Consider the following 22,592-nt stretch of genomic DNA (forward strand, 5'->3'; position numbering starts at 1 on the left):
TAGGTTACAGTGAGCTACAGAACAGAGGGCGTGGGGCATGAGCATGGGGGCACGCTGCCGCTATACAAATATGTGCTACTATTTGACGATATTGGTGAGACCAAGCAACACTGGAGGGCATACCCATACCAGTGCCATAGCTCTTTACGATACTGAAATACTAGTTCATTATGTCCTTCATCCAGGATTTCTGTAATGGTGGCAGGCGTCATTCTCCATCGGTGATGGCAAACTCAGATAGAAAGGAGAGCCACCAATCTATGTAAGGATGCCCGTGGGCTGTATATTGATTAAGTTACCTTTTTCTTATATTTTTATTCATTTTGTTAAATATTTCCCAATTGCATTTCAATCTGGTTCACACCACAGCAGGGAGTGGTCTGGGCCACACCCAGCTGTGTTTGACACCTTTGCTGTATATAGTTCAATAGCAGTGAAGGGGCATCTTAGCTAAATATTTGAGCTCTTTATTAACCATTGAAAAAACAAGTTTTAAGTAAAAATTTTTAAGAAATGAAGAAAATGGTTAAGCTTGAACTTCAGAGCAGTCGTCTGTATATTTGCATACGCTTTGTCCCACTCTTCCAGTTGAGTTGGGTTCCTTGATAGAATGAGTTAGTATCGCCATCTTGAGGCAATTGAGAGGAGCACTGAACCATTGCCCTTGCTCTGGGGATCCAGCTTTTTTTCCTGCCTTTACCCATGAAAAAGACATGTACTGGGGGACTTGCTTACATTTGGGGTGTTTGGTTTAACAAAAGAAATTAAGCCTTCAATTACCCTTTTGTTGGCCAGAGTAAATGAAAATATGTCTGAATAATCTTGTTTTCCTCTGTGCCTGAGTAGTGCCATGTATGTCAGTACATGATAAATGTTGAGTTTAGCCAGCCCATACTTTGAGATGATGATAATTCCAGTGAAGGTTTCTTAAACAAATGATTGTAGTTCATAAAAAGTTCTGTAAGCAGAAACCTGATTTATTAGTGTCTTAATTGTTTTTCATAAAATATGGACCAATCCTTTATTTAACTTGCTGGTTACATTGATTATACTGATTGGACTTCTTGTTATCCTTAACTTTTTCTTTACTTAAATTTTAACGAGCTCTCCTTTGCTTTGTGCTATAGGATGGAGAGAAGCTTAGTCTGGCTCAATGATTGCCAAACATTTTCTGCCTAAGATTCACTTCCCATTTTGGTAACCAGGTTTTCTTTTCTTAGTTCTGGAGAACTAAATTCTCATGTTATACTTCATTCTCCAGCTTCTTAAACCATCATTTTAATAGAAGTAATCAATCAGCCTTTACTCTCTTTTCTCTACAGTCCAATCTTTAAAATTAATTCTGACTAAAAATAGGATTGATTTTTCATTTCTGTGGTCTCCATAAAGACTAAAAACTAGTTCACTATACAAAACATTTGTAGCATACATTCTGATTAAAAGATGAAAACTGCACTTGCACAAAATTTTTGAAGACATTAAGACTGAATGTCATGAGTTGAAAATCATGGTTCGCTGGTGTAATTAATGGCATTAAAAGAAGTCCTTGTTGAATGTGCACTTTCATTAATTTCTAATTCCATGTTCAAAATGGAACAGGGGGACAGGTCCTAATAAAAAAGCAAACAGAATGCTGGCTTCCCAGGAATGGAAGCACTGCAGCTAGACTTATCCTTCTGGCTCCTCGCTTCTTTGCAGGTTCTTCACTCATCTGTTCCTGTCATTGGGGCTTATCTATTTTGGAATTTGAGAATACTTTTTTGCTTCTAAGCACATTAGCTTGAATTTTTAAATTAGTACCCAGAGTATAGGAAATGGTTTTATTAATTTTCAAGAATTGAAAGGGGAACAGTCCAGGCTTTTGCTGGGGTGCTGTGCTGTGACATTCTGCAGGTGCTCTGTTTAGTGTTGTCTCTTTTTTTCAGCAGATGCAAAAATGAAAAGAATGCAGCCCCAGCTTTTCTTTAAAAGAAAATGTTGGTCACAGGGAATGATATTTAAATAGATGTCTAATAAACAGAACATTTGGATGTTGCCTAGCCTTTTATTTTCAAAATCTCTCAAAACTGCTGAGAAAGGAGGTTTCCAAACATAAGCACTGGCAGATTTGTCATTGCTCTGCTGTGGAAGGTTGGTGTCCTATATCTGCCAATTCATAGAAAATTTCAAAGGTGATACATGCCGAACATCATGATCATTTCTAGCATTGGAGGGACCTAAAGGTAGACTTTTCTCTCATTGATCATTTCTATAGTAGACCAAGGAGATGTGTTTCTTTAGCCTTGGAATTGCTTAGACTACAAATTTTTTCTCTCTTCCCCCAAGCACTATATCAGTGGGTTAAATAATCATCATCATAATAATTTAATAAAACATCAAAGCAACTATTTTCTATTCATTGTGTTAGTTAACAATGGGTTAAATTACTCATTTTTATTCTAGTCCTTGTTTAAAAAGGGAGGAACAGTTACCTATCAGTTTTATAGTCTGCTTTCTTATCCTTTCAAGACCATATCCTAAGAGGGCAGCTTCTATTAACCGACTCCTGGTATGAATGGCTAGTATACTTATCAACCTGTTTTTGCATTTGAAATGCTGTCTATCTCTCCATGTGATTATTTCCTTCTTTTAAGGCTCTTTTTGCCTTTAAAGGGAAAGATAACTTCTGCATGTAAAGCCCAGTTTGTTAAGATTTTGGTGAAGAGAGGAGCAACCATTGCTTTGATAAAATGGGGAAATGATTATAAATGGCTAAAAAATTCAGAGTTGTAGTTGGTTTTTATCTTTAACTGGATATCCTGGCGTCTGCTGATGTATGCCAATATGTAGTTATTTTCCATTGTGATTTTTCTTTCTTTTCTTTAAAAAGCCCAGTGGCCAGGTGAGACTATCCAGCTAATACATGCTAAGGCCTGCTTCCCTTTGGTAATAAGATTATTCTGCATTTGCAGAACAAAGTGTTACATGGTAGCATGTCATTTTGAGTGACAAATGTGGCACTGTTATATCAACTTTGGAAAATTCTACTATTTGGGAGATGTCATCCATACAAATTACCATCTGTCTTAACCTGCTAGTGGAATAGATTTTCTTGTTCATTTACTACAGACAAGCCAAGCATGAAAACCAAAGGAAACCCTTTAAATATATGCTAGAAATTACTATGACGACAAACTCCTGTGGACAAGCCATTTTTATTACTCAGATTTTACTGTGCCTTTAATAGGGCAAGCTTCTCCCATGAAGGGTCTTTCTTCTTATAACTATATCATCTATAATTGGCCTGCATATATCTGGTGCTAAATAAATAACAGCCCAGAACAAATACTGTTCATTTTAAAAGAATACTAGTCTCACTGTGCCCAGCAGACAGAACTACTACAAATGGCCTCTAATGGAGTATTTGACCATTCCAACTTTGCAATACCCTGAAATTGTTTAGAGAGGATGCAGGCAAAGCATACATTTATTTATCTTAGAGGATTATTTTCCAGAGAGTACTGTATAATAGCTTTGTCCAGCAAGTATGGGAACTGCATTACAATCATTTCAAAAATTAGTAGGATAATTGAGTAATCAGTACATTTTAATGCTATCAGTTCAACACATTATCCTTAGAAAGTTAGATTGAATTGGAGTAGGTAAATGAGTTTGAGTTATCTTACAAAGACCTGAATAGATAAGAACAAATTCCTGTAAGGTGTAGTCTGAATTGGTCAGATTTTGTTGAAAAATAATCCAGTAACAATAATCCATTGTATGTCTGGAAGGTTCTAGGATGGTGGAAGGAGGAGACTACTTCAAATATTTCATTGCCTCCCAGCAAAACCTTTTTTGTGGGGAGGGGAAGAGGAGGGAGATTATGTAGACAAAATAAAGTCCATATTGAAGTAAAATACTCCTTTCCACCCCTGCCCACTTTCTCTCCATTGTTTCTACAGGACCTCTTGGACCAGTCTTTAAGTCTTGACTTTTAAGCCAGAAGGAAATCAATTTCACATTTCTCTCAAACAAAGCTGGCATCCTATTTCAAGTTTATGCACTGAAAATACAAAATTCTTATATTGATGTCTGCTTTCCAGTTAGCATTGTGAGAGCTGTGAGACTACATAGCAGATGCGAAGGGGAGAAAATAATTTAGATTATTTTGTTCTAGAGTTATTAAAATGTACTAAAATGTAATCACTAAGAATATAGTAGACAGGAAATTGTTATTTTTTTCCACTGGCTTTTATCATTATTGATACTAGCACTAGTATCTGATTTTTATTTAAGTTTTATGCTAAAGTGAAAAAAACACTTGAATTATGATCCTCTGGCAAAGGAAGCAATTCATCAGCAGATTACAAGTCTATACTTGCCAACTATTTGTTCTGGTATTGGGAAACCAGGTCATGCAGGATCCGAATAACAATAAAAGACCAGGATTTGGAATTAGGTTAAAAATTATGCTAGAGGAATGATATTAGGACATTGTGTTTGTCCTTCATTTTCGAAGAGGACCATGACATCAGGGAAATGATGACATGACTTGCAGTTGACTTGGATTTGAGTAAAGGAGGGCTGTGCAAGGTCACCAGCCTCACTTTCTCCTCCAGAGCCATCTGGGGCCAGTGACATGATAGTCATCAGGACGACTGGAGATGGCTCAGGGTGCATTGGGAGACCCTGGCCCTTTTAGACTCAGGCCTTTTCTTGTACTCACTTTGAGTGAGGTAATGTCCATTCAGTGAATATGCCTCTTTAAGAAGTGAGCCTAGGAATGGCCTCTTTAATTAGACAAAAGAAAAAGAAAAAGAAAAAAAAAATCAAGCTGGGAGGGGAAGACCCTCAGGGTTGCTGTTCCAAAGAGAAACAGTTACCATTGACATTCATGCTTGGGCTGGGACCTATTGTAGTCTAAACTTTGAGCCTCAGAGTGAACAGGATGGAAGGAAGGGAAGGAGGGAGGGAGGGAGGGAGGGAAGGAACCAACCCCAAGTTAAGTGGGTAGCTTCTTGCCATCAAAATTTACTTTCTAAGGGAGAGGACAAGCTGAGTACCCAACTAGCTGGGTTCCCTTTCAGGCAGCTCACTCTACTCACAGGTTGTGTTTATCCTTCATTTTCGAAGAGGACCATGACATCAGGGGAATGATGACATGACTAGCAGTTGACTTGGATTTGAGTGAGGGAGGACTGTGCAAGATCACCAGCCTCACTTTTTCCTCCAGAGCCATCAGGACAAATGTCTCCTTGGGAAGATCTGCCACTTGATACCCAATCAAGATAGAGAAAAGTCAAGATGCTAAAGTAGGGAATAATACAATAGAGGATTTCCTACCCCCGCAGGTGACATAATTTTGAGAGTAGACTTATATTTTACATGTTTCCTGCCTCTCCCTTAAAGGTTTTTCTTTCCCAATCAAAAAATTCATCCTGCCAGATTTTGTCCTAGTTGCCATCCTATGTACCAATAATAATTATCTACGTTTGTCAAGAGCTTGAGGTTGTTTATAGATAATCTAACAAATGAAATGCAGATAGCACACTAGTTGATAATGATGACTTTTAATGAAGACATGTCACATTTACTTCATCATGGTTCAGAATTAGTCAGGCTAGGTCTTTATCCTCTAGGAGCTTCTAATCTAAGACGAGCAGTTAGGATGCCGATAAGTTCTGTCCTCTAGAGGGCGTCATTAGGAGCTGCAGTTGGATGGACGTTTCAGGGAGGTAGAATTCAATTTCATCTCCATAAAAGGAACACTTTCTTGTACTTTGAACATCTTACAGTGAATCAATGAGCTTTTGTGAAATAGGGAGCCCCCTACCAATGTTCCAGGATATGACTAGAAAGGAGATGTTTACATCAGATGGGGAACTTGATTAGGTGATCTAACAATTCATTATCTCTAGGAGTCTGTGCTTCTAGGAAAGCAGAGTTTTGAGTACAAATGACTGTGAATGGATAAATCGTATTTTACCTTAAATAGTGAATGAATAAATGAAGCATTTATTAAAAATTTTAGATTCATTAACCAGTTCTGAAAAGCTGCTTCTTCGTATTGGATTGCATTTTGGGAATGCTGCAAGAGCGCTTTTATACTCAGTAAAATGGAAGATCATATAAAAACATGTTTTCTATGCAAGTATTGCCACTGCTTCCCATTACTTCCTTGTACTTGTTTCCTTCTACCACCATTAAAATAATCAATGTCCTTTACTCTTGTTGTTAAAGAAAGAAAACCTGTTTAGTTGGTGTGGAAGAGCATACCACTAGATGGTACTAGGTGGTACAGAAAATTAATACTAGGTTTCTTCAGGTCGTTGAAATCTGTCTGCAGCTCAGCAAAGTGAGAGTTTGTGGTGTGGAACTATTTAATACCTTACAAAAAAATTAACTAAGTGATTTGCCTCTATTTGTATACATGTCTCAAGGGTTGCCATTCTAGGAGCTTATTTTTGATGTTAAAATTTTCACTCGAAGAAATGTCTAAATAATCTACCACTTTTCTGGCAAACTTTATTTTTTTTTTAAACTAGTAGCAGTGAGTTAGCACTTCGTCCTCCACCAGCCCTTTTTGGTTTTGTTTTTAAATAAAAGATTTTTTTGATGCCTTTTGTTTTTGTATCACCATCATTTCTGGAACGTGAGTGGCTCCTTCTCTGTCCCCTGCCCCTGAATCAAACTCTCCCTGATAGTCAGGATGAAGGGATGAATGAACATATGTTGTTACTGACCCTGAAATAAGGATTGCTTTGAATGTTTTTTGAGGATTGACATCTTAAGGGAAAAGAAGAGGGCTTCTTCCTCATAAGATACAGTGACAAGTACAGCTTAAGTAGACAGAGCTTGGGGGAGACTGCGTCTTTCTCTGGCTCTGCTTCCCTTGTTCTTTCCCATGAATATTCACATGGATTTTTGGCAGTTCTTTCCCATGTATAGGGAACAAATTTTGCACTGAGGAAAGGCTCTGAAATCTAAAAATGTTCTTAATGGTCTCCAGTTATTAAATATTGTGCAGTCTACCTCAGGTAGGCTTTTCTACAGCCATCCTAATGACTATAATTGCCAAAGGATGCCTTGCTGGAGTCGAAGCTGCCAGATGCAATGCCATTTTGATCTAAAAAGGTCACAGTCAAAGGGACGTTTAAATTAAGTTATAAATTACAATTGAAGAACAATATTTTGATGTGCAAGACCAGAAATGTCAGACCAGGGAGATGTAATTCATGGGTTCATTATAGAACAGAGGTGCCTGACAGCTGAGCCATGCCAAAAGGAAAATTTATTTGCAACATCACGCAGTCAGAAAATGGCAGCTCAGATGAGAAGCCAGAGCAGGAACTTGAAACCTGATGGTAATATGCAGAGTTTATGCTAATCACATTTGCCAAAGGTTCAGAGATGTTTAATGACTGTTGTAATACAAATGAGGTGTTTGGAGATGTGCTTATTCTGATTTTTATTTAAATTAAAACCTTGCGCCAGCCAAATAAAAAGCACATTTTTAAAAACAGGAGTTAAGGCTTATTCTATATCTATGTGACTGACTACAGGTCTGTAATCTTGAAGAATTATTTCAGCTGCATGGTTAACAATTAATACAATGATTCCTTCCATGACAGCTCTGAAGAAGGGCAATAATTTAATGTTTATAGCAGTACTGTGAAAAGTTCAATCATGAGTTAATTAAACTGTAGGCAGTGATCATTAGGTATTATTTATTCTTTTGAGTAGCTTGCCAATAAACGACTTATATATATTAAATTACTGAGAGTAATAAGCAGGAGAATGATCTGTCAGGCAGAGTGAGAGAAATAGATTTAACACCCACAATTATGAAGAAATGTTTTTTCTTCTTGTAGAGTGGTCCTTCCCATGTGCTAATCACAGGCAGGTTGGAACAGTGGTGTCAAACTCAGAAATGAGGGACCACCAAACCATACATAAGGATCCCTGAAGGCTACATATGGACTTAGTAAACCATATTTTAACCTCTGCCTTATTGTAGTCTTATTTATTTTGTTAAATGTTCCCCAGTTACATTTTAATCTGGTTCTAGTTGTACTCAGTGTTGTAGGCCATGAGTTTGACACCTAGGTTAGAAGGTTCATACAAGTAAGTGTATGTGAATCATCACTCTCTCAACTCACCTTAGACAATTCTCACTGTTGTTGGAATATTCTAAATTAAGAATACTATAGCAATAAATGGTTCTTTACAGTCTTATGGTATTTTTAATTTTCCAGAGTGCTTTTGCTATCTAATTTTAATTTCACAGTGATCCCATAATAAAGCTAAGAATTGTATCCATTTGACAAATGAAGAAATTAAGGCACAAATGTTGTTTTAATGGATTGTTGAACCCATACAAATAGATAATAGCAGAATAGAGAATAAGACCTATGTCTTTTGATTGACATTGCTTTGTAGGGCTCCCCCCCCCACTTTAAATTAGAGGTGTCAGTTTTTCTGACTTCTGAGAAAGTAAAATTCTCAGATTTCTCAGTTAAATGTAGTTTGATCTGGATGACTCACTCATGTAGGGGGAAAGAGAGAGGAAAAAAATGGCTAATAATGCTTTAGGTTAGCAGATAGCAATTCTCTCCCTTTGTCATTAAGACGTTGTTGGGTTTGGTTTTTTTTTTTACATAAACAGAGATACTGAATATCAGTAAACATCTTATAGTTTCTAACAAGAAACAAGTCATTTTTCTGGCCCACCAGAAGTATATGTAAAGAACAAGCAGCTGTGAGGGGGCTGGGCACCTACAGCCTCTGACACCCCCACCCCACCCCCCAGCCCTAGCATTTGCCTGTTCCTACTGACTGAAGCAATGACTCCCAGTGCATTAATGAGCAAGCAGGAACCAAAAGAGAATCAACAGGAAGACATTTGCTCAGGCCTAAGGGACAAACCCAAAAGGGAAAAGAAAGCTTGTCTTTTAGAAATTTTTTATGGACTTGGAAACCCTAAGTCTGACCTGCATCCAGCAGTGTGGAAATACAGTTGCAAAACTGTTGAAGGTGGGGACGACAGAAGTAGATGGACAAGCGCATATCCTCTTAAACACTACAAACCTTACCTGTGGTGATGCATTTAAAAGCAGTGGTTTCTCCTGGGTGATGTAATATAGGCAATGTATTTTCTTGATTTATAGTAGACAAGGGAGGATTGATGGTGCCAGACCTTAATATATCTCTTACCAGCTGCTTGCAGAGATTAGAGGCTGATGGAGTAGAAAGATACGTGTCTTAAGCTTTCCTTTTTGTGAAGTTGCTTTTTCAGTATCATTTCCAGTTAGGAATAGTCTGTATGCCCTACTTTTAGAACATATTTAGTCTCATTTTTCTGAGCTCAGTTTGACTGTGAAGAGAAAACATTAATTATCTTTTCCCATAGTTTCTTTTATATATCTGGGAAGTGAACCGAGAAAACAAATGGAGAAAATGAACCTAGAAAAGTGCCAGGTGCTTTACTATGGTCTGGGGTTACAAAGGCAGAATCATGGACCAGCCCTCAAAGAGCTACAAGAGAGGCAGCTAGAAAAAAATATGAAGGCGAGAGATGCAGTGTTATATCTGAGAAATAGCAAGAAGGTTAGTGTTTACTGGGTCACAGGGTACCTTTCAGAACTTTGAAGTGTAAGGGAAGTGAGCAAGAGGCTAGGTAGGGAAGGGCTTCAAATGCCCAATAGGGATTTTCATATTTAACCCTACATATAATAGGGAGCCATGAGGCAGAAGGGGAGAGAGAGAGAGAGAGAGAGAGAGAGAGAGAGAGAGAGAGAGAGAGAGAGAGAGAGAGAGAGAGAGTGTGTAGAAGACATAGGGCTGTGACAAGGACAGACTTGTACTTTGGGAAATCACTTGGGCCCCTGAGTAAAGGATGGGTTGGGGAGGGGGGACTTGAGGCAAGGATTTCAACCTACAGGCTATACGAGATGATGAGGGCCTGCATCCGTGTTGTGAGTGGAGAGAAAGGGACATATATGAAGAACAAAAATTGACAGTAGATTGGATGTATGGAATAAACTTGAGAGTTTTTGACGATGAAACCTAGGGGATGAGTCTGGCTGATGGGGATGTTGGTGCTGCCTTTAACAATAATAGGGAAGCTGGAAAGAGGAGTTTCAGAGGGAAAAGGTAACAACAAGTTTGTTTTGAACATACTGAGTTTTATATTCCATAATCTAGCTCAAGATGTCCAAAAGGCAGTTGGTGATACATGACTAGGATCAGGATGGGGGTTTCATACTGGATATGTACATGTGGTAGTTTTTTGCCTATAGATGATCATTGAACCCATGGAAGTTGATGAGATGAAGCAAGATAGTAGAGGAAGAAGAGAAATAGGCCCAGGATGGAGCCTTGGAGGATAACTATAGTATGAACTGGAGGAAGATGTAGCAAAGGAGGCTTGGTGTTTAGATAGGTAGAAGAAGAAACAGAAGGCACTGCCACCAAAATCTGAAGAGAGTGTTTAGAAGTACCAGAACACCAAACAGCTGTGTCAAAAGCTGCAGAAAGGTCAAGATGGATTAAGATTGAGAAAAGACCATTATATTTGGCAATTAAGAAATCAGTGGTGACTTTGGAGAGAGCAGCTTCAGTTCAAGGATGAGGTCAAGAAGCTAGATTGTGAAGTGTTTAAATCAATGAAAAGGGAAGAAAGGTAGGAAGCAAAGTCTAAACACTTAAAAAAGGGAACTGAGAGATAGAAGACGATTGCTAGCTGGTTATGTAATAGAAGGTTTTTTTGTTCTGTTTTTTAAACACTGAGGAAAACATGACCATATTTGTAGGTAGCAAGGAAGGAGCCAATGCATTGAAGATTAGATAGTGAGGAGTGTTGATAGAAGGGCAGAGAGAAGTGGAGAGAAGAGGTAGAAACAGCAAGATTGGGTGGTGATTTTGACACATGTAGAGAAAATGAACAGTCAAAGATGACCCTAAGTTGAGGACCCTGTTAACCGGGAAGAAGGTAGTATTCTGATAATAGGGAAGTTTGGAAGAACTTGATGTTGCTGTAAAAATATATGCCTGAACACCCTCAACTTGAGCTTCATAAAGCATTCTGGGTAGTCAAAACAGCAAACATCTTGTCTTTTGCTATCTCCATATTTGAAATTTTTCCAGCTTGGCTAAATATAGCCACATCTTCTACCACCTTGGCATAGGCTCCATGACAGAATGAGGCCTTGAAGGAGAAAATGCATTTGACCGTCTGATTTAAAAGAGACCACAATATAATGGATGGGGGTACATGTCGTATTTTACATTAAAATGCTTGGGTTCTCATCCTGGCTGTGTTATTGGCTCTGCCACCTGTGTGGCCTTGGGAAGGTCACATCTCCTTTGCTGGGCCTCAGTTTCCTCATCTGTAACTAAAGTGGCAAATTTTTCTAAAAGTCCTTTTATCTGTAAAACTAGTATCTTATAAAATTGTGCATTTTATTTTGGCTTTAGGCTACTTTGGAGTGTGAGAAGAATATAAGTCCCCTGTTTTTAACTATTTTTCCTTTACCCTTCTGCTTCTCTGAGGAAAAGTACAGTTTATGCAGATAAAAGTAGTGAGGGCAAATTGAAATGTGAAAAAATAAAAATAAAAAAATAAAAAAAAAAACAAAAAAAAAATTGAAATGTGAAATTTATAAAGATTAACCTCCACTGTTTGTCCATTAATTTATTCTATTTGATATAGCAAATGCAGGCAGCATTCTCCTGTTGATTTGCTTATAGTTTATATATAATTTGCTGACTGAAACTTTTATTTTTTTTTAGCTACACGAAAGCAACTATGATGCTGGAAAAGCCCTCCAGCGCCTGGTGAAGAAGCCTGTGCCCAAACTGATTGAGAAGTGCTGGACTGAAGATGAGGTGGTAAGTAATGACATGGACCTTAGCAATGGGGCAGGGATGTTGGGCTCCAGTTTATCAGAATGCAGCCAGCCTGTCCCAGGGCAAAAAGGGGTGAGTGAAGTCCGTGCTCCTGACCAGCCAGGGCTGGCTGACTTGACTTGGTGTGAAAAAATGCCTGGAAGCCTCTCACCTATACAAGGAGAATTGTTGGACTCCAAAGCATACAGCATGCATCTCTGGTTCAGTGCCTGATGTGAAGACTCACCAGAAGCTCCAACTTCTGTGAAGTTTGGATTCAGTCAAAGGGCCTCACTTGAGGACCTAGAGGGCCACATGTGGCATTGAGGCTGCAGGTTCCCTACCCCTGCTCCAGGGGATTGATAGCTCCCTCTGTAAGTGGTCGTCTTCTCCCTTAAGCATGTGCTTCCTTCTGGGGTACACAGAGATATACAGGCAGACATGGACATATGGGCACACAGGTAGAGATGAGAAAAGTAAAATCAGCTTTTGCAGGCCTGCACAATTTGTAGCCACTTACCCACTTGCAGGACACCAAAGGATTTCCTCTACGTACAAAGGATGTTTTTCCTCTACGTTTTTCATGGGGTATGGAAAATTCTTTTGTGTGCAGTTGCAGGCTGCAAGTTGTGTAGGCCTGAGCTATTGTGATGTTAGGGTGTTAACTGTTAAAGAGTTGTGGATGTATTGTGTTTTTGCAGTTCTTGACATAGAGACCTCACCTATTGGTCCTTGTCCTCTCTAGCCTGGCTCAAGCACCCATCTTCTAGAGCACGCTGAGAAACACAACAATTCAACATTTCATTGTGTATTTTACCAGTCCCAGAAGTGAACATATATTAATTAGTGTAGTGATTGAGCACATTTGAAAAAAGCAATGTGCCTTTGGCTTTGGAAGTCTTTTAAATTTGGGTAGCCAATTCAGTATGAATTTCTAGTTTGTGAGACTTGTGATGAAATGAGTAGGTTTTTTTTTTTAAATAGCCCACCCCAAACCCTTGATTAATTAAAATATGAAAACTTTCTCTTTTTGTCATCTAAAAATCACATGCCACAATTTAGGGTAAAAACATTGAAGCTCCTTTTTGCCGTCGTTGACATAGATATGTGAGTCATCATCCTTCATATTTTTAATCGAAGTAGGTAAGAGTTTTGGTAGATCCGTTTAGGTTAAACCAGGTTATTCTTTTTGAAAGAGGGGGTACCTGAAGAAAATATAGTGAAATAAAAGAGAATCTTTGACTTTTAACAGGAAAGTAGGAGTCAAGAGTTCTGAATATAGAAATCCTTGTAGAGATCTCCAGGGTTATTACTCAAGGGAATCTTCTTTCACTCATCCTGCCTTGAGACATAAAAGACACGCTAGCTCCTTATTTGGCCTATTTGTACATTTGGAAATGCCTCTTACCTCATCCCCTTCACTTCTCCCTTGATGTTGCCTTCCAGCTTTACCCTCTTCCCTAAATTCCTTACCCTCAGATACATAAAACCCCTTTTCGCTCTAGAACATCTGGTGTATATACCACTCAGCTCCTGCCTCTGTGGTGGCAATATGTTGACTGCACTACCATTGCAGTAAAAATTAAATGATGAAAAGTAGAGCCTTCAAAACACATACTCACAAGGTTAATTGAAAAATAAAACATTATTCCAAAAAATGAACACCATGAGTATGGAATGATCATCATTAACTACATAAATCATTGTCATTTTGGTCTTATTTTATCACATTGCCTCTTGTTCTATTCCAGCCAACTTTTGAAAAATATTTTGGCAGTCATCTAACCATTAATGAGCCAGAGATCAGACTATTCTCAGGTGTGTGTGTGTGTGTGTGTGTGTGTGTGAGAGAGAGAGAGAGAGAGAGAGAGAGAATGAATTGAGTGTGAGTGACAGTAAGTATATGTGATGGATAGGCTGGCATACAAGACCATAAATGAGAAAGAAATCTTCTTTATTTATGTGAGCCACAGGAATCAGAGAAGAAGTGGGTCTTAGTTATAATTAATTTCATGGAGAAATTAGTACCTGCCTTCCTTTCTTTGTCTCCTAGTCTCTTGCATACTTGTGACATTATGGGTGTTGTACATGAGTACATAAATCTCTACAACAGTAGAGTTAAGGAGGAACCAGACTGTCTTATACGATTCTGATAGATTGGCCTCTACTGACATAATGTTCAGAGGTCCCTTGCTGTTCTTCCTCCTCCTCTTAGATTTTATCCTGCCTTTTCTCCCACCCTATGTACCCCTTTAAGAGCCAACACATACCCTTCTTCATAAATCGTTCTCAGGCCAACTCAGATGACCATATGGTCTCTACTTCCTTTGTTCCCATAGCAATGTCTTTGCTGTCCATTCGACAGTTCCAAAATAAGTCATGGTATTTTTTCATTGTTGTATTGAATTCTGCTGTTTGCTCTAGTTCCTTAATATGTATTTGTCCTGTCTTCTCAGTAAGATTGTAAACTTTTTAGGTTAGGGACTATGACTTGCCTGTGACTTCTATATTTTACAGTACTTAGCACATGGTCTGGCATATAACAGATTATCTTTGTTGTTTCATTTACTAAGTTTTCTCCTTAGTGGGATTTGAGAATGGAGAGAGTTGAAAGGAGTTGATTGTAAGCAAGAATAGATCCTATAATACACTCTTCATGGATGTGCATTGCAGTTCTATAAAATAGGTGTTAGACGGACGTGTTTGTTAAACCTAAGTTGGTGGCAAAAACATCAGGTTTGCTCCAAACTTAACTCTCTTCTTCCTTCCCTTTTTTCCCCTCTAAGTACATTCATTGGATAGTAGGTAATTCTTAAGTTGTTTAGTAGTTAGTTTCCTTAACATAGTATATATGTATATGTGTAAAACTTCTTACTATTAAAGTTGCCCTGAGACTGAGATTTTATAAGCTTTGCTGAATCTTAGTCAAGTTTGCATAGGTTTCCATCAAACAGAGGGTGATGCCTGACTGTTCTTATGAATAAAAGTTATCTATAGCTACTTGAAAATTAGCTTTCCATTTTCTCCCCCCACCCATCAGATTAATAGAAACTAGATCAGATTATAGAAGCTGTGTATAGCAAGCCCATGTCTTTAACCAATATATACTTGCATTTATTTATTTGTTTGTAATTAAAGTGCTATGTTTTCATTCACCCATCTTAATATGACTTAGGTATGAAGAAGAGGGAATAATTTAGATCAGAAGTTTTTTTTTAAGTCCTTAGTTTATTAAGTTTTTAATTATGTATGATGAGCACATTTAAATAACACAGACAGCCCAGGCTGAGCTGCAGCTAATCGAAACAGATTAAGTCACCCATCCACACTTGGGTAGTTATTCATTCTGTTTGTTTATGCATGTAGGCTGAAGGCAGCCTTCCTGGCTGGGCTGCTCACTGCTGCCCTGGGATTCCTCTCCTGTTGTGTGAGGTTGGCCTCTTTAATTATTATTCAGCTGTTGATTATGGAAAACATTGGTGATGCTAATTGAATTCTCTTTAAAATTCAAGGCCTATGTTTTTCTTGCAAAGTCTGGCAGTTTGGCCTATGTTTCAGGTTCTTGCCACTTAATTTTTAACTGAATTGCAGTTTTCTGTTTTGCTTTCCATTTACCCAAGCCCATTTTGATATTTGAAATTGATTTGCTGTTGAATTTAACTTTTGCAAAAGAAGCAAAGGACTAAATCAAAAATGAGATTTTTTTTTTTGCTCACTTTGAGTACAGGATGTTGTCATTTCATTATGAATATTTGTGGCTATTCTCAAGAAATATTCCACTCTTTAAATATTTTATACTACTTGTAATGTGATGAATTTGAGGTAAACAGCCTAGGTTCAAATAACCTTTTATATTTGTATCCCAAACTTGTTCATCCTTGGTGATGATAAACATTAATTGGCCATGTGCGTGGCCTTGCAAGTTAATAAATTTTAAAACATCTAAATCCAGGCTTCAGTTCGAAGTTCAATTTCTCATAAATATAAATGAAAACCCTTCCAAAAATGACATAGCAAGCTAATTTTCTTAATATTTATGTAATATATAATAATATGTAATCTAATGAACCCTTGTTTCTGGTCAAGGGATTACTTACGCAAAATGCACTCAGTTATTAGCATGGTTTCTTTCTCTAGCATCATCTCCAAATGCCTTTGTTAAGCCCTTTTTGGAATATCTGCTCAGGAAAACATTGTTTTCATTGTTCATTCTTTTGAAGCCAGGTGTCTGCGATGTGCTGGAAGACAGAGCTGCTTACTGGGGCAAAAATACCATGAATTTTATTTACTATTTGTGTGGCAGCTGTAGAAAATAGAATTCATAGCAAAATCGAAGTATATTTCTGGTAACAGCAGGGGTTGTTCCTCTTTTGAAAGCTATGGAAAAAAAGCGGGCGTGGGGAGACCAAAGAAGAGTTCTTTCTCAGTGAGGTTTATAGTACTAGTCTCCATTTGAATCATGAAATGGGTTTTTAATATTGGAAGATAAGGTAGTGTCTAGCTTTAAATTTCATATCACAAGTGAAGTTAACAGCAGTTTCATTCTAATGGGACTAATTATAAAAAACATAATTCCCAGACCTCATATTTGAATCATACTACTGATCATACTCTCAATTTCCAAGCAACATTTTAATCAGTGTTGACGTGGGAGAAAATTAAAAAACGCACCTAATAACTACCTGTTATCGTGATAGCATCCTTCTTATTGTAGACAGGCAGATTTTTGTGAGAATGGAGAGAAAAGTAGACTTATTTTCTTCCCTGTTACACTCCCACCTCCTTCTAAGGGAAGTGTCATACGTTTTCCTGTAGTCTGATAGTTAAATATGAAAATCAGGAAAGGAGGTAGGCACAAATTGCCATATACACACAACATAATTGAAGCATGACCGAGATAGATATTTTAAAATAGGTTGTTTTGTAATACAAGGAAAATTTGGAACCCCTGAGAAACCCCTAGCTACCGACAAGCACCCCCAGAAAGAATGGACTCAGATATCTTTGGCATTTAGCAAACCCCCTGGGGCTCCGTGACTCCACCAAGGAATGTAAATGAGATTATCCCACTAGTACAATAACCTGACTGAATCTTTTGATCAGCCAGGACCTTTGTTCCTGTTCCCCCCCCCCCCCACTCTGTACCCCCATATCCTATATAAGCCAAGCCATCACCCCAACACATTGCCATTGATTTGTGGTGCCGTACCCCAATGGCCGCTGGCTAATAAATTTTCCACTTAAAACTTACACTCTGTGGTGTGTCTCGCTCACTTCTGGTACAACAGTTTTATGTACACCAGAAGCTGATTACTGTAGGTACGTGTCATACATTCTTAACAGATTCCATGGTTGAAATCAGAATATTAAAATTTTCTAAAATTTGAACTTAGGTGAGATGATCATAATATATGTTTTACTGTTTTCAGTGCTTTGATTAGTTACCATCAGCCTTTGATCTCAAACTCTTGTTTAAAGGCCTCACAGAAAAGTTTATTATCAAGTCCTTTTGCAAATAAGACAATGAATTAAAATCAATTATGTGCAAAAAAAAGTTGGTATGGAAAAGTCAGTTTTGTCCATTAGTTTGCAGAAGGAATCCACTGCTTATCAGCTGTAAAGAAAAATGAATTTTTATAAATCTTTAGGAAATGAAACAGGGCAAGCAATAGGAAGACAAAGATATTTCAAAAAAATTTATTTCAGCTTTTCATATTCAAGAAAAGCTGCCTTCAGGAGAAATCTCTATATCCAGTCTGTGACCTTGGCTGCAACAGATGTGACTTTATTGCTTTCTCAGTCTAGTTTCTACTGCTGCCAAATAAGTTGTTTGTTCTTTTTTTATTTTAAAACAATTTCATGATTTTTCTTATTTGCTTTAACCAACATATGTTTTTTGATTCATCATCCCTACTGCGTTGTACTAAATATTTATTAGCATTAAGTATTTTCTGTACTCTTAAGTCCAAAGTGAAGATTATTAAAAATATTTTAATTGGCTGGCTGCCATTCTTCAGAGGGTTATTTCTGTGAGGATGCCAGGAAGCTAAACCCAAATAGAACACCAGTATGAACTAAATCATTCTTAGGTGTTCCAAAGAATTTTTTTAAATTAGAGAGTAATTTTATGGTACATTCTTCATTGTTGCCAAGGGGGAAAAGACCTACAGCTAGAAAGATTAATAAATACTGTAGCAGTTGGTTGTTGGAACTCTGTTTTCCATCTCATTTTTGAGAGGATGTAAAAAATGGAGATGGCTTACGCTTTCAGCTGCTCTCTATCATCTTTCTGGGCTCGTTTAAAAAGGAGAACAAGACACAAGGGGGCTTGAGAAATTGCATTTGTTCTCCCATAGGCAAAGTGCTTATTTTATAAATGAGGAGGACCAGAATACCTTCTCTCTCCTTTGTAGTTTCTTAGCAACAGAGCTAAAGTCAATCTTAATGTGTCTATTGCATTGTATATGTACAGCAGCATTAGATATAGAGCTGGAGAGTTTCACAGGTGAGACTGAGATTGGTCTGGAAACAGACAACAGGAGAGCAGGAAGGGTGAAAAAAATAGACTATGCTGTGTAAGAAAGGTTAGACCATCCCAGCAGTCACTTCTTTCTTGGCTTAGCTTCAGCTTAAATCAAAGGCTCTCCCAAGTAGATAGCCAGTAATGATCCCAGTAGCCTGAGAACACCAACCTTCTTAATGCTCACCCCTTTTTTAATTAGTTGGCTGACAGTTGTTCTCAATTCCATTATTCCACTGAAGAACTTTGGCCTTAGTGCTAAGTTGTAGGACACATTATACCTGCTTGTGTTGGTGTTAGGTCACTAAACCCCAGTTTTGGGATGTTAAGGATTCATTATTATGATAGGAAATAATATGACCCAGTCAAGGGAGCCTTGACCTGGGGTGAAGTTTAGTGGACCTAGTTTCTCATACTGGCTTAATCAGTTACTAGCAGTTTGACCTTAGGCCAGGCTTGTATCTTCTCTGGGTCTTTTTTTTTAATCTGTAAATTGAGATTAGATTTGATGATCTCTGAGCTCCTTTATACTTCTAACAGGTTCATATTTGCTTTCTAGAATTCCCATCAGTATAATCTAGAGTATTTTTGGATGGGGGAATATAAAATAATGAAGTCTTAACAGCGTTGCTTTTGAGGCTTGACAAAAGATGCTTTTTAATCACAAAGCATCTGGGCACTGCAGAGCAACACACTCAATCACTAAAACATTTGATTGACTCTGTGACCCTCACACAAAAGCCTTTCTTCCGTCCTGCAGATGAATGGCCATTTGTTACATTGTATGTGTGGAAGCCTGTCCATCCATTCTCTATTTCTTGGTGATAAAATTATCTGAGCATTGACTGTAACATCTCAGGAGAGAGGCCATCCTTCATTGATCAAATTCCCATATTTCTCTTCTGATTTAAGATTCTTGATTGTAGTCAATCCCAGACTATTAATTCAGTGACATGTCAGAGTTCTTTTGTTTGTTTTGGTTAAATTTGTGAACTGCTGTCAGTTATTAGTACTTTATATTTTTTGGTAGTACTCTATTTACGAAGTGCTTTTCTGTTAGTCATTTCCTATTTAGTATTTCTTATTTTTTTTCCTGAAAATTTCTTGACTATATCAAGATTTAAACAGTTTAATAGGAAGGTGAAACTGGGAGAAGTCATTAGTCTTCTTATTCCCCCTTACTTTTTTTCCTACTGGGTACATCCTGCTTATTTACAAGACTTCTTTGTATTTGCACTTCATATATCTTGCATGTACATAGTTATTTGCATGCTGCCTCCCAAATTAAAACGTGAGCTCTTTGAAGGCAGGGACCATGTCTTTTTTTTTTGACTGACTAGACTGGCTGAAAAATTAGGAATAACGTCCTCATTAATTCCACCGGTGGCATGTACCAGAAAGAGATCAACGACTAAAAGAAAGGGGCCATAATACATAAAAATATTTATACCCCCACTTTTTGTGCTGGCAAAGAACTGGTAACGAAGTTGTTGACTATCATTTGGAGAGTGAATAACAAATTGTGGCACGTTAATATAATGGAATATCACTCTGCTGCAAGAAAGGAGGAGCATAATCGTCACATGAGCAACAAGATGGAGGGCTAGATATTTTCTCTGATCGCTCCCAACCTCTCATACCTCTCCAAAACACAAATTATATGTCAAAGATAAAGCAACTTAGGCTCTCTCAATGCAGTTCAAAGCTTTGTAGCACCAGTGCTATGGGGGTGTGAGCCTCTAGTAGGCTTTTGTTCCTGAAGGGATGTGCCCCACCCCCCAACCCCTGGTGGCTCTTGGGGCCTAGGGTAACTTCTGTAGCCTAGAGCTGGGGTCTCCATGGAAAGAAGGATGGGCACTAGGGTGTGGGGGTGGATTTGCAGTCCCAACCTGTGTGCTGTGTGCTCGAGTCTGTTGTTGCAACCTTGGGGCTGGTAGCATGAAAAGTGAGGGGAGAGATGATGAATGAGCTCATGGTCAGTGATTGTCAGTTGTTGTTTTTTTTTTTCTTTTTGTTCAGGGTCCCTGTGAGGATCTAATGAGATAGTAATTAAATAGTTCTTAGCACACTACCTGGCACATAGTAAGTGCTATATAAATATTAGCTATTAAAATACGCTTACCATGTAAGCAAAATATAATCTTGAAGACAGAGTGCACAGGGACAACCTAAGGATCATAGGGCTCTGAAATGAACATGACAGGATGAAAAACTTTAATACCATAAAGCAGGAAAACTTCCCAGAACTAATGAATATAGAAAATGAAGTACCAATTGAATAATTCACAGACTGCTTTAAGAAAAATAAAACCAAAAACAACTCAAGGCTGTAAATTCCAAGACACATATACTAGTTAAATTTAATAATTCAGTTCAGAAACAAGTCCTACAACAGATCAGGATAAAGACACGATGCACATACAAAGGAAAAGAAATTTGAATAATACAAGACAGTTCCGTACTTACTATTAAATGTAGGAATTCACAGAACAATGTGTTCCTAAGAGCAGTGAAGCTCAGAATGCAGCCCTACTAATCTGAGCTTAACCATACATGAAAAAAGATGGATATACAATTCAGTATAAATTCACTGTGACTGCTATAAGCCAGGCACTATACAAGATACTGAGAATGCAAACAAGAAATGGACAGTCAAAGAGCTTGCAAACCAATGTTCAACAATAAAGAGGTATTTGAAACATTTTAGAATGAAAACCAGGGTTAAAGAGGCGATTAACTTTTTGAACACCTGAAACAACAGAAATACAGAAGGAACAGATTAATGCAACAGCCAAGGACAGCAACATTCTAACAGCAGGGTGACCAGTAAGAAATTTTTTTCTAATGTATACAAGGAGATAGGGTAAAGGCAGGAGGCTATTGAGAGTAACAGTGAAGAAGCAGGTGTGTGTGGGTGGGTGGGTGGGGGGCATTTTAGACAGAACCTAGCAACACACTGCCTCCAGGTGAATTGATGGTATTTTTTGTGGGACTACATTGCAACATGGGTGCATACATGAAAGGGGGAGAGAGGAGCAGGAGGATAAAGAGAAATGTGTGATGTGCTGGGGTCAAATTAAAGGCTAGCAATGAGAGGAAGGTAACCTCTGTGATCTCAGAAAGAGAAGATCTTACAGTGGAGTATATAATGAAGTGTGTGGCGGGGTGGGGGGGGGAGGTTTGAAAAGGGGAGAAAGGAAGGCCTTACACTGGTAGTGGGAGAACAGTACTATGAGTAAAGAGAGATGGTCTGTGAATTGAGATGGAGACCCTGCATTGGGTGTATTCTGGGGCATTTTGTCCTTGAAATGTCCACTCTTTCTAGGAGGTGGGAGGGAGTTGGGGGAATGAGAGAACATGGATCGATCCTGGGAAGAGATTTTTGAAGCAAGTAGGCAAAGGGGTAACCAATGGGGGCTATATATCAGTGATAGGCTACCTACTCAGGGATGCCAAGGGGGAGGAGCCCTACCATGGAGTAGTATCCTCACTGATACCTACAATAATAGGCATTTTTCTGGGAGCTAGTCACAATGGAAAAGGGAATCAGATACATGGGGTAAGCTTTATAGGGAAGTTGCAGAAAATGCCTAGAGGGGAGAGCTTAGGATAGATACCTTGGAAGCTTTGATTGCATAAGGAATACAGAGAAAATAAGGAGACAGATAAATATAGTGGTAATGAATCAGAGGATGAGAGACTAGAGTAGACAAAGAGTATGGATAATGAAAGAGAACAAGAGAAATCCTTCTTAGGAAGGGGTGAAAAAAAATGAAACTTAAAAATGATGAACAGGACTAGTTGAAGGGAGGAGGAGAAGAATCTACTTGACCAAGAGGAAAAAAGGAATGAAGAAGTATATAACCTGATAAAAGCAGGAGACAAAAAGGAACTAATAAGTAAAACCTAAAAGAGAAAAGGCAAGAAACAAGAGGAGGAAATCAGGATGAGGGGAAGAGACTCTATGGAAATAGGGCTACCTTAAAAATATTAAAGTAAAGTAACCAAAGGAACACAATAGGGAAGAGGGAAAAAACATCATCACTTGAGATAAAAATCAACATTAGAGGCACGTGGAGGAAAATATAAACCTAAGCAATAACTTTAAATGTGAAAGGCTGAAATGGAAACTTAACCCTGGAACCAAAGCAGTTAAAAGGATGAATCATAGAAACAATTAATAATTAAGTAAAAATAAAGAATAATG

General features: G+C 38.1%; 1 protein-coding gene across 5 annotated transcripts in view; it reads left to right on the top strand.

The window, feature by feature from the left end:
- The window catches only part of RERE (arginine-glutamic acid dipeptide repeats), a 591,056-nt gene that overhangs the window by 430,279 nt on the left and 138,185 nt on the right, over positions 1-22,592 (top strand). For all 5 annotated transcript variants that reach the window (XM_036742474.1, XM_036742475.1, XM_036742476.1 and 2 more), the window contains one exon: positions 11,770-11,868. In XM_036742474.1, coding sequence (XP_036598369.1) covers positions 11,770-11,868 — 99 coding nt within the window. The remainder of the gene's footprint in view (positions 1-11,769; positions 11,869-22,592) is intronic.

This window comes from Trichosurus vulpecula, chromosome 2 (assembly GCF_011100635.1).
Source record: "Trichosurus vulpecula isolate mTriVul1 chromosome 2, mTriVul1.pri, whole genome shotgun sequence".
Lineage (NCBI taxonomy): Eukaryota > Metazoa > Chordata > Mammalia > Diprotodontia > Phalangeridae > Trichosurus > Trichosurus vulpecula.